The sequence below is a fragment of the Molothrus ater genome, chromosome 12 (assembly GCF_012460135.2).
Source record: "Molothrus ater isolate BHLD 08-10-18 breed brown headed cowbird chromosome 12, BPBGC_Mater_1.1, whole genome shotgun sequence".
Classification (NCBI taxonomy): domain Eukaryota; kingdom Metazoa; phylum Chordata; class Aves; order Passeriformes; family Icteridae; genus Molothrus; species Molothrus ater.
Genome location: NC_050489.2, coordinates 17990600 through 18006855, shown reverse-complemented (window position 1 = coordinate 18006855; position 16256 = coordinate 17990600). Strand labels below are relative to the sequence as shown.

At 44.5% G+C, this 16256-nt stretch overlaps 1 protein-coding gene across 1 annotated transcript in view; it reads right to left on the bottom strand.

Annotated features, from left to right (window-relative positions):
* Positions 1–11696, bottom strand: part of USP10 (ubiquitin specific peptidase 10) — a 47650-nt gene extending 35954 nt beyond the window's left edge. Inside the window, exon 1 of the mRNA XM_036390337.2 lies at positions 11577–11696. Coding sequence (XP_036246230.1) covers positions 11577–11597 — 21 coding nt within the window. The 5' untranslated portion in view covers positions 11598–11696. The remainder of the gene's footprint in view (positions 1–11576) is intronic.
* Between the last annotated feature and the right edge of the window lie 4560 nt (positions 11697–16256).

The window sequence follows — 16256 nt, the reverse complement described above, 5'->3', positions numbered from 1 at the left end:
AGAACACCTCTGCTGCTTCACATTTCAGATTTGCTCCAGCTGATATTTTCTGTTCCACAGAACAACAGAGAGAGAGCCCACCAAAACAGGGACGATTTTATTTTGTAAATAATCACAGCATAAGGAGAGCACTGCACCTGTAGCACTTGTACAAGATCATAAAGCAATGGCCCCTGACAGGAGAACTGTACCCACAATTTATAAACTACTCTGAATTTGTATTCTGTGGTACAGCATTGAGTGTTCTTGATGAGAAAATCCTTCCCTGCACCTTCCCTGGCACCCAAGGCAGGAACACACATGGAGAGCAGGCATTTGGGGACTAGAGCAGGAATACCTGCAAAGTGCATTCCAGGCAACAGGGAGAGGGAGGTAACTGAATTGTGAGAGGTGATTACATCAACTCTTGGCTCTTTGGAGAGCAAAAGAAGGAATTTCTGACACCTTTCCACCACCACTACAAACCCACAGAACATCTGCCCGTGATAAAGAGAAGTAGTAACATTTTCCTATCTGTTTTTCTTGCTATGTTAAAACTAAACACAAGCCAAACAAAAATACTTTCCTATCATAATCTCCCAGCTGGCAGCCCTCACAAATATCAAATGAAAAAGAAATACTTCCCAAACGGGGAGACTGGTCCTTCCTCAGTTCTGAATTCGAGCACAGTGCTTGGTAACAAAAATCTCTGGCCAAGGCTCTATCTCCTCACACCCTCTAAAAGTTTGGAAACACCAGCTCCAGGCTGGCTGCTCATAACTCAGCAAACACATTTATTCAAGCTCTGCAGGCTCCTCTTGCACTGAACTAGCTATTGAGTCTATGTGCAAATTGGAAACTCTCCCTGTAATGAAGAGCAAAAATAATTAAGACTTGCATTATTCTGATTTACCAGTGCATGATAAGCTCTGAGGAGAGAGAAGCTGGAACATGAAGTTCCTCAAGAACACAGCCAGTTTAACTACTCTTTATTACAGGTGGAGCAGGCAAAACAATCCCTCAGTAATTTTATCTAATACTTCCCAGCAGAAAACCCTTAGTGCTGGCCCCTCTTTGGTTTTTTTCTCTACCAAGCTAAAATCATTAGAGCTGCAACCTTCAGTGGGATGAAATTCTAAGAACACGGTGGTAAAATCAGTTCTGCATCTGGAGAACACTGCTTGGGCCACATTAAATAGCAAATTTTCTTGGAACACCTCCCAGCTGTGCACCCAAGTTCCAGGCACGTTCCATAAATCCACCTTTTTCTGCGGTTTACAAAATCTTTATTTAGCAGCTACCATCCTGAAGGATTGTTTTCCACAAGCTTCTCTCAAGGTGGAAAAGCAGCACATGCATCTTCCCTGCCATCCCCAGAGCCTGCAGTATCCAGGAGGCAGCACATTCCTCCCCAGGCCAGGCAGGAACAAAGGCTGGCTTTCCTGGAATGGCTTCCAGCTCAGAAACTGCAGCGCTGCTTGGCACTGCCCTGCCACTGCAAAGCCTTTCTTCTCTTCTTGCTGTGGCTGAATTCACCTCACAGGCTGCTTTTATCCTTCAAATCCGTGGTTGAAAGAAATAAAACCAACAGATCTGGACTTGGATGAGGTTATTATAAAGAAAAAATCAGAAGTAGAGCTCTAGGAGTAAAAAAGTGCAAGAAACAGATTAAATAGAGACACGTAGTAAGTAGTTCAAAAATATTACAATTGGCTTGATGAGACCAAAGATGAGGAACAAGAGTTAGATCAAGAGCTGACAGAGGAGCTGAAGTTATTGGTAAAGACAGCAAAGGAGAAAAAAAGAAATTGAGAATGGGTTTTGTGCCTCCCAGACCCCTCTCCCTTCTAAAAGCTGAACTATCAGCCCAGATTCTGGAGTCTGGAATCCTTCTACTGCTGGGAGCAATCTCTAACTCAGTTCCAGCATTTGTATCTCACACTCCCTCTCCTGTGAGCTGCTCCATGTGCCTGGACAGGGAGTGTCCTCTCCATGCAGGTGAAGGTTCCAACCTTGCAGATACAGCAGCCAATATTCAGGATGGCATCCTATTATTTTAAATATGGAAATTATACTAAAAAATATGCTTCTAAAATACAGCGATCAAAAATTCAGATTGCTTGTATCTTCATTAGATTCCCACTCGTTTGGGTATGTTTGATATTTTCTTTGCTTATTTCCACTACTCTCATCTTCACAGAGGACAAATACCTCAAAGGATCCATACAGACCCATCCAAGAGAACCATTCCACCCTGGGCAGTGAGGAGATTGCTGTTCCCTATTTGTCAAGGAAGATGGAAAATACAGTGGAATATAAAGAAAAGTGAGGAAAGAATGCATAGCCTCTGAATTACTGCAGCTAAACACTGTGGAAAACTAAAATCCCCCTCTAACAGCACCTCAGCAAACGAGTCACCCACACAATGCTTTTCACAAGCAATTACTCAGGGCAGGATTTAGGGTGGCTAAGATTAGGTGAGGCAAAAATTAGCTATCTGGACTCCATCCTGACAAGGAACACAGATTAGCACTTTTGGAAAGCACCTAAGCCCACCTCTTTTGATGGCCCAACTTCACTTCTCAACCCTAGATTTTTGAAAGGTGAATGCTTAGAAAATTTGCTGGGTTGACAATCTCATCTCTTCTCCACAGGCTGGATGATCAGCAAGGTGATTACTGTCAAATTGAGGAAAAATGATCCAAATGATTTTTAATTTATTTCTAATTTATTTTTTCCACTGGTGGAAGGAGTGTTAAGGAACTGAGGAACCAGTGTCAAGCAGAATACACAAGTGGCCAGGAACAAGGAAGAATGAGACTTTCCCCTCTGCGAGTTGTGACCTGCCAAAAATGGGTTATCTCATAGAGAAACAGCCAAAAATAAACCAGAGAATATGTGAAAAACACAATGATTGGTAAATGACTCATGGGGATCACAGAAATGAAACCCAACTACCACAACAGAATAAAGGCTCCAATATTTTATGTTCTTTATCAGCTGAAGTTTCAGTAGTAGTTCTGCAGAGGTTCTTGCTGTGTTTCCTCAGGAACTCCAGCCCCTTCAGGACTCCACCAGGTGACACACATGGATGTGGGATGTCCCACGAGGACACCATCCCATGTTCTGATTCCCAGGGCATTCTCAGCCATCCACCTCCTCTATCAGCCCAACACGTGGCAGGTGGAAACCTGCAAGGATCTGGCAAAGCCTGCGACAGCAACTTTGTATTTCCAAGGGGTTTGCAAGTTAAAATGGAAATTGGGACACCACACATATGCCACCGCCTCCCGAGACAGTTTTAGAGCTTAAGTATCTGCAAAACAATTTTATGTAGATGCAACAGAGCTGTTCAAAGAAATGCACAGATTAATACACTGCTGCCACCAAACCCCAAACAGTAAGCATACTAAACACTCATATTTTTAAGTGACAGCATTAGAAATTGGGTATGAGGATGGCAGTAGGTATACTGCAAGAAAAAAAATTCTTAAATGGTCAAAGTTAAGTAGCTCAATTCAAAAGACTATCACTGATAATGCTGCTACTTTTTGTCTTTCCTTGTACATCTTCTGTCAGCATCCAGAATTCTTTTGCACATGTGAATGAACAGAATGCACAAAACAGCACTCCAGATACTTCCCAACACATTTAGTCTCAAAGACACTGAAATTCTTTCGCTTTCTGAAGGTAAAGAAGGAATTAAACCAGAATATCCTGACAAACTGATAAAGCCCCAATGCTCAGAGAGCAGAGCACACTCACAGCTCCCTGGGTACCCTCCTTGCAGGCAGCAGTTGAGTCACCACTTCCTTGGCTGCTCATCCAGAGGGCTCAGAACAGGCTCAGAACAGGAATATCGACAGCAGCAGCAGCACAGGCAGCTCTGCTCTGGCCTTCAGCCGCCTCAGAGCAGCGACAGAGGCAGGAGCAGCTCTGTCTGCAGGGTCCCTGCTCTCACCCACAGCTCCAGCACCTCCTGCTCTCCTGTCCCTCATCCATCCATGGCTTTGGAGACCCCACAGAAGTGCCACCCAATTGTCATCAGGCCCACAGTGCAGACAAGGATGATGAAACCACACCCTGAACCCTCACACTTCTGCACACTCTGAACCTGTGAGACTTTCCTCTTTCAAACAACACCAATTCAGGCAGTTTTTGGAAGAACATGCATCTCATGGGTCTGCTCATTGCCTCCTTTGGTCCCAAATCTAATTAAGAGATCTTGCAAATCATAATGACATTTGGTAAAGCAATGAATTACTCACACAATTCTTCAAAATGGTTATTTTGCAAATAAGGCAGAAAACACAAACTGAACTAGAACATATAAACTGATTTAAGTTTCACATTAGTGATGTCTGCCATTATCAAATCCTGCTGGCTACTCAGTAAACACACTGGATGTGCTGGACACTCAGACCTGCCAATAAGCAGTTGTTCACTAACTCTAAGTGTTTCTTACTTCAAGCTGTCACAAAATAAATAAATTTAGAGCACACACAAAATTGGTTTGCATACCAAATGGCTAAGAAACACCTTAGCTCTTAGCTTATCTCTTTCCTAACTATAAAAAACCATGAGGAATTCAGACCAATTATAAAGTCACACTTCCATGAAAGCACAGAGGCTGCACAGCTCAGCCCCACTGGAGCACTGCTGCAGGAGGGACCCCCTGGTACCCACCACTGCCAGCAGCACAAAGCCAAGGGGAAAAAGGAGCACAGCTGCCCTCCCACACCACTGCAGGCTCAACACTGATCAGAGCTTGGGGACATCTCTATTCCAAGGATGTGAGCACATCAAATCAGAAAATCTATCAGCCTAAATGTGACAATCATTAGTGCCAAGTGTAATACACATCCACTGCCTCTATCCTCTCCCACTGAGGAAACTCAGCTCTGGAAACACCTGGAACACCATGGCAGCATCTGCCACCTGCACTCAGCAACAAGAGTGACCACCACACCTCACTGGCCACCACAACTCACTGACACCACAACTCACTGACACCACACCTCCTCACTGGACACCACAACTCACTGGACACCACACCTCACTGGCCACCACACCTCACTGGCCACCACAACTCACTGAACACCACAACTCACTGACACCACACCTCCTCACTGGACACCACACCTCACTGGCCACCACACCTCCTCACTGGCCACCACACCTCCCTCACTGGCCACCACACCTCAGCACTATGTCTGGACCACAGTGAAGTTCAAGAGACTGAGCCCATGAGCCTGTTGACAGGAACAAATCCAACAGCTTCATTTCTTCTGCTCTGAAAGCTGACTGCTCCTCTTTCACACTTCTGACTCTGCTGCACTTACATTTTCTGTTGCTTGCAAGGCCAGGATGACAATTTTATAGATTTCATTCTTGCCTGCTTGCTCTGAAGGCACACCAACTGCATAAATTCTTTTTCAATTGTTGTTGTTCCCAGTTCTGTTAGGGAGGTCTCACCATGTGTGATGAAATGTGGAAGCCTAAGCCTCTTGTTAGGGGCAATGGTCTATGGTCACAGCCCTTAACTGAGAAGAAAGTGAGTACTGCCTAAGCAAGTGGAAATTGCCTCAAGAAGTTGTCTTTGCCTTTTTTTCAACTTTGTATCAATTAAACACAGTGCTGCACAGACATTTTCAAACAGTTGTGGCTTTGGTTTTGTATCCCAAAGGCAGCAGCAGAACAGCAAGTGAGGTTTTCCATGCTGTAAGGACACCAGAGTGCTATTTCTTCCTTTCTTTGGTCAGCTAGCTATTCTTAGAACCCATAAGATTTAATGGATGGACTAAGTACACTGGAAGTCAAGAGAACTTGATTCTTTTTGCAATTCAGCTGTTACCTGTGCTGACAATGACTCTTTTCCTTTCTGCTTGACTTCCCTCTCCTTTTTACCCTATCTACTCATATTTAAAATGACAAGGCCATCTCACACTATGTGCCAGTCTCATTTTGAACTGAATACCCTCTGTAAGTAACATGGTCCATAACATGAATACAACTAATCTAACTGCCTGCCTCTATCACTAAAAAAATTAACTGAACTTTTTCCACTTCCCTCTCCATCCAGCCTAAAGCTTGCACCAAGAATTCAAGGGATTATCAGTATTTTACCTATTGTAACAGGTTGCTACAGTACCTACAAAGACACCCCACTCCAGCAAGACAAAACATTTTCAGAGCAGAAGCCTCCACTTCTCTGTATGAATGATACAGGACTTCTGTATTTTGAGTTACAGTGGCAAATCCATTGCCAGCCTGCAACATTCATGGGGGAAAATGAGGCAGGAGATCTGTGAATCACTACAGCAGGCTCTAAATGTATGAAAAAACATGCCCAGTGCACTGGGGGAATAACTCAGCTATTTCTGCTGGTCTGCTCAGAGGAGTTCAAACAAAATAAGAAGTCTTTCATACACAGATTTCTTTGAAGAAAACCTACTTTCCTGCATGTTTTTTTGAAATGCATCTTTTCACACAACCTTTAGAGACATGCTCTTCTTTACAGCTTCTTACAGATCGTGCATTTTTCTCTTCCACCTCAAAGCTGAGCCTCACTTGGGGTATTTACTTTTTTAACAAAGTAAAATAATTTCAGATCCCTTAAGTGGTTTTCCAGTTTGTGTTAACATTACCCTCGATGGCAGCTCATCTGTATCTCTTTTTTTCCTACTATAATTCCAATGCAAATAACACACAGTGCTTCTCTTAAAGCTTCCATCCATGGTATGAATTCACACACAATGCTACCAGCAGCAGATTCCCCAAAGTGCTCCTGCACATTTCTCTCCTACAGCACTGACATTGGTGGCTAGCACAGAATCTCAACAAGCCTTTCTTGATTTGAAGAACAGATGTTTTTCCACAAGGTGTATGATTCAAAGAAGCCTTACACAAACACTTTGTTAGGGCTACTGTGATTTAATCTTCCTCCTGCCTAAATACAGGTGAAGAAAAACAGACCTTGTAGCACACACTGAAGATCAATAAATCGTATGCTGTCAAACAAGGAGGAAAAGTTCTTACACGTATTTAAAATATCAGGAATATCTGGAATAAATTAGGTATTAGAATGAAATGAACTACAAAATGAAAAGACTAATGTACATCAAAGTTTTACTCTATTAAAGCATTAATGAATATATGAACATGAGCACTAACAAAACAGAATCCTTCAAAGTGTTTTAAAAATAACCAACACAGCCCCATTATTGGAAATACTTGAAACACAGTCTTAAATACCTATGGCACAATTTCATCAAACAAAAATAGGGTTCAGAACCCCAATTTTAAAGTATCAGACTATTCTATTGTGGAATGTCTGAATATACAAACACACACATGTACACACACACACTTTTTCACCACGAAGCACAACCCTTTGTTCCCTAATCCCCAGTTGTATGTTTAATGATCACACATAAAACACTTCCATCAAAAAGAAAAACCGCAGTTCCAGCATGTTTAATTCTTTGGAAATGAACATCTACATTGCTGAAATGGCATTAGAGTGACAAATGACTATAATCCAATGGCCCAAGGCCAGCAACTTCTATTCTAACAGATTTGGCAGTTTTGTACAGCACAGCATGCTGTGTGTCGATCACTAAACAGAAATGAGACTGCTCAGTTTACCTACAAACAAAACCCCACTTAACTTTACAAGTATTTTAACAGCTACATGAAATGCAAGGACCAGTATGTCTGAGCAACTGCCCACAGAAACTGGATTTATTAATAGGTAAATGGCTGGATCCATTCTAAGAAGTCTCCAGATCAGTGCTATAGTCTAGAATGCACAGAATAAATAGCAGTGATTCACAAAACCTGTGGGTTTTAGCCTATTTGCATGCTGCTATATAGTTCCAAATTTAAGTTCTATGTCAGTTTTCCCAGACTTCCTTTTTTTAAGTCAACCAACCCACATTCACCCACTTTACTCAGTGTGGATTCACCATTCAATTCACATTTTAGAAAGGCAAATGATCCCTTCTGGCTACCGAAACTCCCAGCTCCAGCTGCAGCCTGAATTCCCAAGATCACGGGAGCCTGGAATAACTGCTCACTCCACGGGCAAAAGATGAGCCCAGACCCTTCTGAGCAATGAAAAACGAGTGGGGAGAGACAAATCCAGCTTCTTCAGCCCTTTAAACACAGGACAGCAACTGAGCAGCAGCAGCAGCAAGATGGGGCACTCACACACCTCCCTCCAATGCCACTCCCCAGCAGCCCTTTCCCACATCACCTTTTATTTTGTGTATCTTCAGTGGATTTCACAAACCTGACAGAATCCAACTGCCCCATCCCCAGACGTTTCTTTCTGCCCATGAAGACACTCCAACGTTACACACATGTGCACAAGAAACTCATCCAGCTGCATAACAACCATTTTTTGGACATTATTTTCGAGACATCGATTTCCTAATCACCACAAACATCAGGCAAGACACTGCAAAGGCAGCACAGTACAAATGCCTGCAGGCTGCTGCCTTTTTTTTCTTTTTTTTTTGTCTTCTAGAAAGAGTCCTGGCTTAAGGAAACATCAAGCTACACCCTGCCAGGGAGCAGCCCTCCAAGCTGGCCATAAAAGAGGCAGTTTGCAATGCAGTGTTGCAGGGAGTCAGGTTGCATGCCATGTTCGAGTTCCAGTTCTTCTGGTTGCCAGGCTAGACACAAGCTGGGTGAGGATGAGCAGCTTAGGAGCTTGTTCAGCTTTTTTTTCTTTCTCAGCTCAAACCTGCCTGGTTTTCACTTCAGCTGGGTTTGGGGCCAACGTGGTAGGTTTGAAATGGCACCGAGTTCATCTGACACCACAGTAATGGTGGAAGAACAAAACAAGCATAAATGATTCATTCTGCTATGGTATCCTTTCTTCTGCTTAACTTGTTTTCAAAGGATTTACAAATGATGCCTCTGTATTAATTCTTTCTATGAAAAACAATAGAAAAAGTGGCTAAACCAACTGTTTATACAGTTCCTACAGAGTTTTAGTCTTTCCAAACAGGGAAATAGTTTTTAAGCTGTCTTTTTTTTTTTTAAAGAGATTTTTAGATGCCCTTGATGACAAGTGGTTTTAACTAGATCAGCTTAACATCTTTAGTGTCATGGAGCAATACAGCAGGTTCACTTGTAGCTCACCTTAAAAAAGGGACAGATTGTGAATAGAGTCAGCACACACCCAACAGACCCACACAACACTTAAACCTCTCATGAGGTGGTTGTGAAATGGTGCCATGGAACAGAGGTACAAACACCAGCAAGAGCTGAACTGTGCTACCAAACACTTCTGTGCTCGCTGAGCTGGCACCCAAAATCAATGGAAATATTCGATATGATGGGGTTTCAGGAGTCATTTGTCACAATGTGCAAACTGACTGATGAAATATTTCTGCCCACTATTCCATGAATCCGTCCATGGCAGAAATCTGACTCTGCGTTTCAGCTGGAGGAGCAGCAGGATTTTCTTGAAGATGTTTTTCCCCTGTGTGACAAAAAATGCCTCAATGATGGTACACCCAAATTAGAGATATGGAAGGAGAACACACTTCTGTCTACTTCTGCATCATGACATGGACATAATAACTCAATAATCTTATTTATCTTCTACTCAGAACAGGCAACTTTTATCAAAACTTTCTTATTTTTCTACTATCATCCTAAAACAAAAAGGAAACACCTTACACATGTAAAACTGCATCCCTGAGCTTATCTTCAGGATTTCATCCCAAAGGCTCCAAAACATTGTTACCTTAATTCAGCATCACAGCACTGTTCTGGAAGATGTGCTCACATAGATCCCAGACAGCATCTCAATAAACTGGTTACATTTGAAAAAAACCCAGAAACAGGTTGTGTTTAGTAACATGAACAAAGCATTAGCTGAACAGTATTTTATAAATGTGCTTCCAAAAAATATATGTACCACATTCTATACAAACTATCTAATACAAATAATATATTACAACTTCAGCAGCAACCTCAGGAGACCTAAAATCCACCTTTACCTACAGAGGGAGATGATTTAAAATATTCTGTGCTCAAATTGCTACTGAAGATGAATTTACAACCCAGCTTTAATTTCAGCAATGGAGCACTTCACCATAAACTAAATCATCAGCCTAACTTTTTTTTTTGTTTTAAAGTCCGCCAATGTAATTATGTACTGTTCAAAACAAATCCTTAACTCCTCCAAATCACGAAAAAAGCTGCTTTTTAAACACCAAACTCGTCAAACTGACCACATGCACGCTGAGGGGGGAGAAAGCAGGGATTGAAACAACTCTTGAGCTGGGCACTGAATCCTTCTGATGCATCTGCATTCCAAAAATCATTCACTGGGATAGTAAAAAAAGATCGAGAAGTGAGTGAGTTTCCTTCACTTTGAAATAAAACTTGAGGGACACAAAATTTTAAAATTAGTTGTAAATTTGAAACAAACTCCAGACACTGCAGCTGCCTTAAGAACACCCACATTAACAAAAGCACTCACGTTTTTCTCTCAAACATAAATAAATCAAACTGCACAAGAAATGTCGGTATAGTTTTTACCAATTACAAACTTCTGAAAATAGAAATACTAGTGCCATCAGTGCACGTCCTCATTTGATGTGTAACTTAATTGAGAAAAAAAAAAAGACAAAATATACAGAACTTATAGTAAAGCATCCCCCTGTTCAAAATGACTTACATTGTATGAAACGTGCTTTCTATGACAGAAGACACGGATCCTTAACAAAATTACTTTTAACGCTACCACAGTTTTCTAAACTTTATTCTTTGCTAAACAACAAAGCTGCTCTAAGTCTTGCAAATAAAACACTCCAAAGCCCCACACGCGTTTCCTGACATTCTGCTTTCAAACTCTTTGGGAGAAAAACCTTAAGGGAAAGAAACAGCGAAGCGAACCCATTCAATCATTCGCTCTAAGCACACACACACTGGATTAGCCCAGGAAGCGAGCTGTAAACTTCCAGCGAAAAACCACCACGACTGCAGTTTTTTTTCCACTCGGTGCACAAATCTCCGGGGCTGGTTCAGCCAGTGGGATCCAGGGAATCCGCACACGCATCCCCGTGCACGGCGATCTTGCAACACTCAGCCCTTTGCACCCCGATGCGCCGGGGTTTAGCGAGTGTTTGTGCGGGGGGGAGGGGGGAGGATTAGTTTACAAATCTCCTTATTCCCTTCTCGTTATAGAATCGTTTCTGCCTCTCACCCCCTCCAAAAAAATTCAAAAGAGCAGCCGGAGCGATGGGCTCTGTCCGAGCCACGCTCGGCCGGGGGCTCAGCACCGGCACCCCCCGCCCCGGGCCCCGACGTGGTGACACCGACACCGGCGCGGGGCCGACCCCCCGCGCTCCGGACCCCTCCGGGATGGGAATTCCGCCCCGGGAGCGCCGGATCCGCCGTTCCCGCGGGCAGCGAGGCCGCCCCACCGCCCTCAGCACATTCAATGAACGTGCACAATCACCCTGGGCCTACTCCCGGCCACCACGCTCCCCCCCATCCCGGGGCCCGCCCGCCGCCGGGAGCTCGGCGTGGTCCGGGCGCGGTGCCGCAAGGGTGCCCGCGGTCCCGGACGGTACCTGCGCGCCGTGCAGGGCCATGGCGCCCCGCGTCCCCGGGGAGCTCGGCGGTCCCGGCCCCTCACGCCGCCGCCCCCGCCGCCGCCATCTTCTCCCTCGCACGCACCAGCCGGGCCGGGCGGGCGGGCGCGCACCGCACCGCGCATGCGCCGTCCCCGCCCACCCGCTGCGCGCGCACGGGGCGGGAGCTGAGGGCGCCCAGGGAAAAGGGCGGGAGGCGGCTCCGCCTCCCTGAGGGGAGCGAGGCGGGCGAGGAGCCCCGAGGGCTTCCCTGGAACACCCCAGCGGGCATCCGCCTGTGGGAGGCTGAGGAGAGAGGAGAGGGTTTAGCCTAGGGAAGAGGAGGCTGAGAGGGAATGTGGTTAATACATGTAAAATATCGCCAGGGTGGGTGCTGAAAGAATCATGGACGGAGCTTAAAGATCATCCACTTCCATCCCCTGCCACGATCAGAGACACCTTCACTGTCCCAGGTTGCTCCAAGCCCTGTCCGGCCTGGCCTTGAGCACTGCCAGGGATCCAGGGGCACCCTGTGCCAGCCTGGTGCCAGACCTTTTTCCATGGTGCTCAACAACAGGACAAGCAGCAGTGGCCATAAACTAAACCATGAGAAGTTTCAGCTCAACGTGAAAAGGAATTTCTGTCCGTGTAAGGTGGCAGAGCTCTGGAATAGCTGCCCAAGGAGGGTGTGGGGTCTTTTCTGAGGGAGACATTCTGACCCCACCTGGCCACGTTCCTGTGTCGCCTGCTCCAGATGTCCCTACCTTGGCAAGGTCGTTGGGCTGGGTGATCTCCAAAGATCCTTTCCAACCCAAATAATTCTGTGATTCCTTGATTAAGTTGGAAAAGCCTTCAAAGACCATTGAGTCCAATCTGTGGCAAATCCCTGCTTGGTCAGCCAGCCCGAAGCACTGAGTGCCACATCCAGGAATTCCTTGGACGCCTCCAGGGATGGTGATTCCACCACCTCCCTGGACAGCCTGTTCCAACGTTTAATCTCCCTTTCTGTGAAAAAATTCCTCCTAATGTCCAATTTTCATCTGTAAAAGGGCACATGCACAAATCTCCTTATTTGTCACTCTGGCAGGTGACAGGTAAGGCTGTGTGCCCAGATGATGCCAGAGTGAAGCTGTCCCACCTCTGTCCCAAATAACCAGGGTGGGAAAGGCTTCAAGGTTTGTATCTAGGAAAAAAAAATAATAAAAGGAATGACTAAGCCAATCCCATGATTTTGAGAGGATTGAGTCATAACAATACTGAAACCCCCAGGCAAGAATCCATCAAATTAATCGCTAATTTACTCCATATTTCTTTTTCCTGAAACAAACTACCAACTCCTGCAAAAGTCTAATTCGGCTCTGGATCCAGAGCGGGTGATGGAGACAACTTTATATCAGTGAGAAAGTGGAATAGAAGAAAAGGAAGAGCACACAGGAGCTCTGTGTCTTTGGGAAAATGGGGAGAAGATTCCTCCTCGTCTCCACGACAAGGACACGTCCCTCCTGTTTGTGAAGAGCAACACTTCCCGTGTGCTAATGACAGTAAATGATTTTCTCTATCAGCCTTTACCCTTCCAGCTGACACACCCAGCTGCCGCTCCCTCGCTTTTGTCTCTCCCCAGTGTTGCTGTGCTGTCCTGAGGCACAGAACCAGCAGTGAAAATGGCTGGTTAATATTAAAGGGGAGAAACAAAAAAGGGAGACAAATGTTCAGGCTTTTTGCATACAGCATTTCAAACGTCTGAAAGCCCCTCTCCCCTCGGGAGTCTAATTTACAAGGTAAATAATGGAGTGAAAACCCTTATGTAGCTCGTCTGGTTGAAGGCAAAATTCCCTTCTGCCCACAATGCTGCCTTAGTAAACTGACTGTTCCAAAATACAAATGAGCACAGTGTCTTCAGCCTGGAAAGCAGAAATTCAAATACCAAAACTGCTAAAAACCAGAGCTGAGGGTGAAAACTGAGAAAGGATGTCACTGTTTAATTCAGTAACATTTTAAACACGTTCAATTTTATCCCATCTTAGTATAGTTTAATTATAAAGTTTGTTAATATTTTACCATAATATTTCCTAATATTCTAAGGGGTTTTTTTTTGATGAAACTTACCTGCTGCAATGTTTCAACCTCGGTTCTGTTCTATTAATTTTTGCCAGGTTTTGGCCTGTTATTTCATTACTGCTTTCATTGCACAAACCAGTTGTACTTTCTTACATTCTTTATGCCAGTGGCTGTGAATTATCCCTCCAAATCAACAAGTTGCTTTTCCAAATTAAAAAAAACAACCAGTGTTGTATTTTTCTTTCTGCATATGCACATTCTTAAAATTCATGGAACAGTGTTCCCGACAGCACGTGGATTTATCAAAACCAAATGAGTCCCATGGCTGTGGAAATAAAGGATTGTCTGACAGCAGCCCGGGAGCTGGATAAACCACTCCCAGGGTATCTGGCTCCAGGTGCTGCTGTAATTGCTCCCATCCTGCTGGAAATGCAAAGTGCTGGGGACTCCGTGGGACTTCACAAGGTCATGGGATCTGTGCTCATGTGACAGTGCCAGGAGAAGATGTGTACACACGGCCTCTGAAGATGGCTTTCGGGGAGTTGAAGCACTCAGGACCCTCACACTCACCTTTTCAGGGACAGAGGGAATGCTGTAGCACTTCAGGAGGTTTAGTGCTGTCCTTGTAGAGCTTTATCCTGCTGCCAAGAGCTTCAGGAGCTCCCAGGACTTTTTCTTCAGAGATGCAGAACCTTTATCCCAACAGTTTCTAGGTCCAATAAGGGCTTTTGGCTACATAAAGTATTTGCAAGCCCTGGCTGGATCTCACAGAGAGTCAGTTGGCTCATATTAAAAATAGGATATTTACGTTTTCAGCAGAGAACCAGCCAGCTCTAGGTTAGCATCAGAGATTGTGCAATTATCAACCTGGGTGATATTTTTTTAACTTTCTGGGCCCTAAATGTCCCAGGTCAGCAGCAGGCACTGGGAGTGGGCAAAGGGAACCTGAGAGCAGAAGGGCAGGAATGGTTCTGCGGGTGCAAGAGTTTAGACAGGTAACATGGGCAAACAGCAGCTAGTTAATTCCAAAAATGGGTTAATGCAAGCCTGACTTCAAATTCCATTGGCTGTTCACAGAAAGGGGGAATTCCTAAATTTTCTGGACATTTCTAAAAAGATTTGTTGATGTAAAAAGCTTAAGCATGGACTAGGTCAAGCAGAAACACATTTGAAGTGTGGACAAGCCTTGAGTAGATCATGTGGATGCTTGACTCAGTGTTTCAATTATCTATGCAGAACTTCTGGCTAATTAATTGTGACTTATTCATCCTTATCTTAAATATAAGTCTTCCCTCTTCTCATTCAATCATCTCTGTCAGTTCTGGAGCATCAAAAGAACCAGCAAGTCTCCATCTCACCTTCCCCTCGTGCTCTGTCACCAAATCCATCATCATAAAACAAAGGTACATTTTTTCCCAAAGCTACTCTGAATTCCAGGAGGAACTAAAAAATGTGTGCAGCACCAAGAACGCCGTGCCTGGGCTGTGTCCCCTGTGTGGAGTCACCAGGAAGGAGGAGGGAGCTGTGAGTACCTGAGCTGTGCTCTGGCTCTCACAGCGTGGTGACAGAACCTCTCCATCTGCCCTGACCTGATCCCTGAGACACCCCAAAGCCATAAGTTCATGAAGGAATAATTAGCATCTCTCTCATTATTACATTCATGAGAACTGAAATAGCTCAAGAAGCTGAAATAAAATAATATTTAAAGCCTGTCATGCCAGCATTTTTTTTTTTTGTCTTACTGGTCAGAGCTTTGCTAAGACATACCAGCAAGGGAAGAATCACAATTCAAATCTGGGCTTGTTTTCTGCAAGTTAAATTGCTCTCAGAAAGAGCACTGAAGGTTAAATTATTTCTTTACATTCCCTAGACACACAACCCCTTTTTTTGCTGTCACGCAAGAATCCAGAATCCTAAACAGCGCCCAGAAAATCAGCAGTTTTTGAAAGAAACCACTGAAAGCAGTCAGATCTCTTACACACAAAGACACCAGCACATTTTTCTCAATTTAAAATTTCGACTTGAGAACAAAAATATTTCCATCTTCTTTCTCAAGCCTTCAAAACAACTGCATCTCACACCAGGCTGGGATTTTTTCCTCAGGGCACCTCAAGGGATTTGTTATCCAACGTCAGGGTTCCAGCAGCAGCTCCTTGACACGCCAATGCCACGATACAGGCATGGAAGTGTGGGAAGAACAAACCTGAGTGTTCTGGTAGCTGCTTTGTTTCAGGTAAAACGAGCTTTCCTCAGAATTTGGCAATGGAAGCCTTTTTAGAAATGAAGTAGAGCAGTAGTTATTTTTCCCTGGGGCAGGAAGGAAGAAAGAGCTGTGCTTCCTGGCAAGAGTAAAATGCTTCACAGAGCTTAGCGATGAAGGCAGTGGGACCTGCAGGTTCAGAAGCCAGGCTGAAGCAAGAGAATGCACCTTTCCTCTGCCATCCCTAATTCCTCACCAAGAGGACTGTTCAGACCTCAAAAACCAGAGCAGAAATCCACTGGTGTCACTCAAATTCTCCCTTTCATTTTTCAGAAATTCCAGCACACCAATTCCCCACAGCTGAGCAGCGCTGGGGAGTGAGGGTGAGCTCCAGGCTCACTGTGCTGGCTGCTGACACTTCC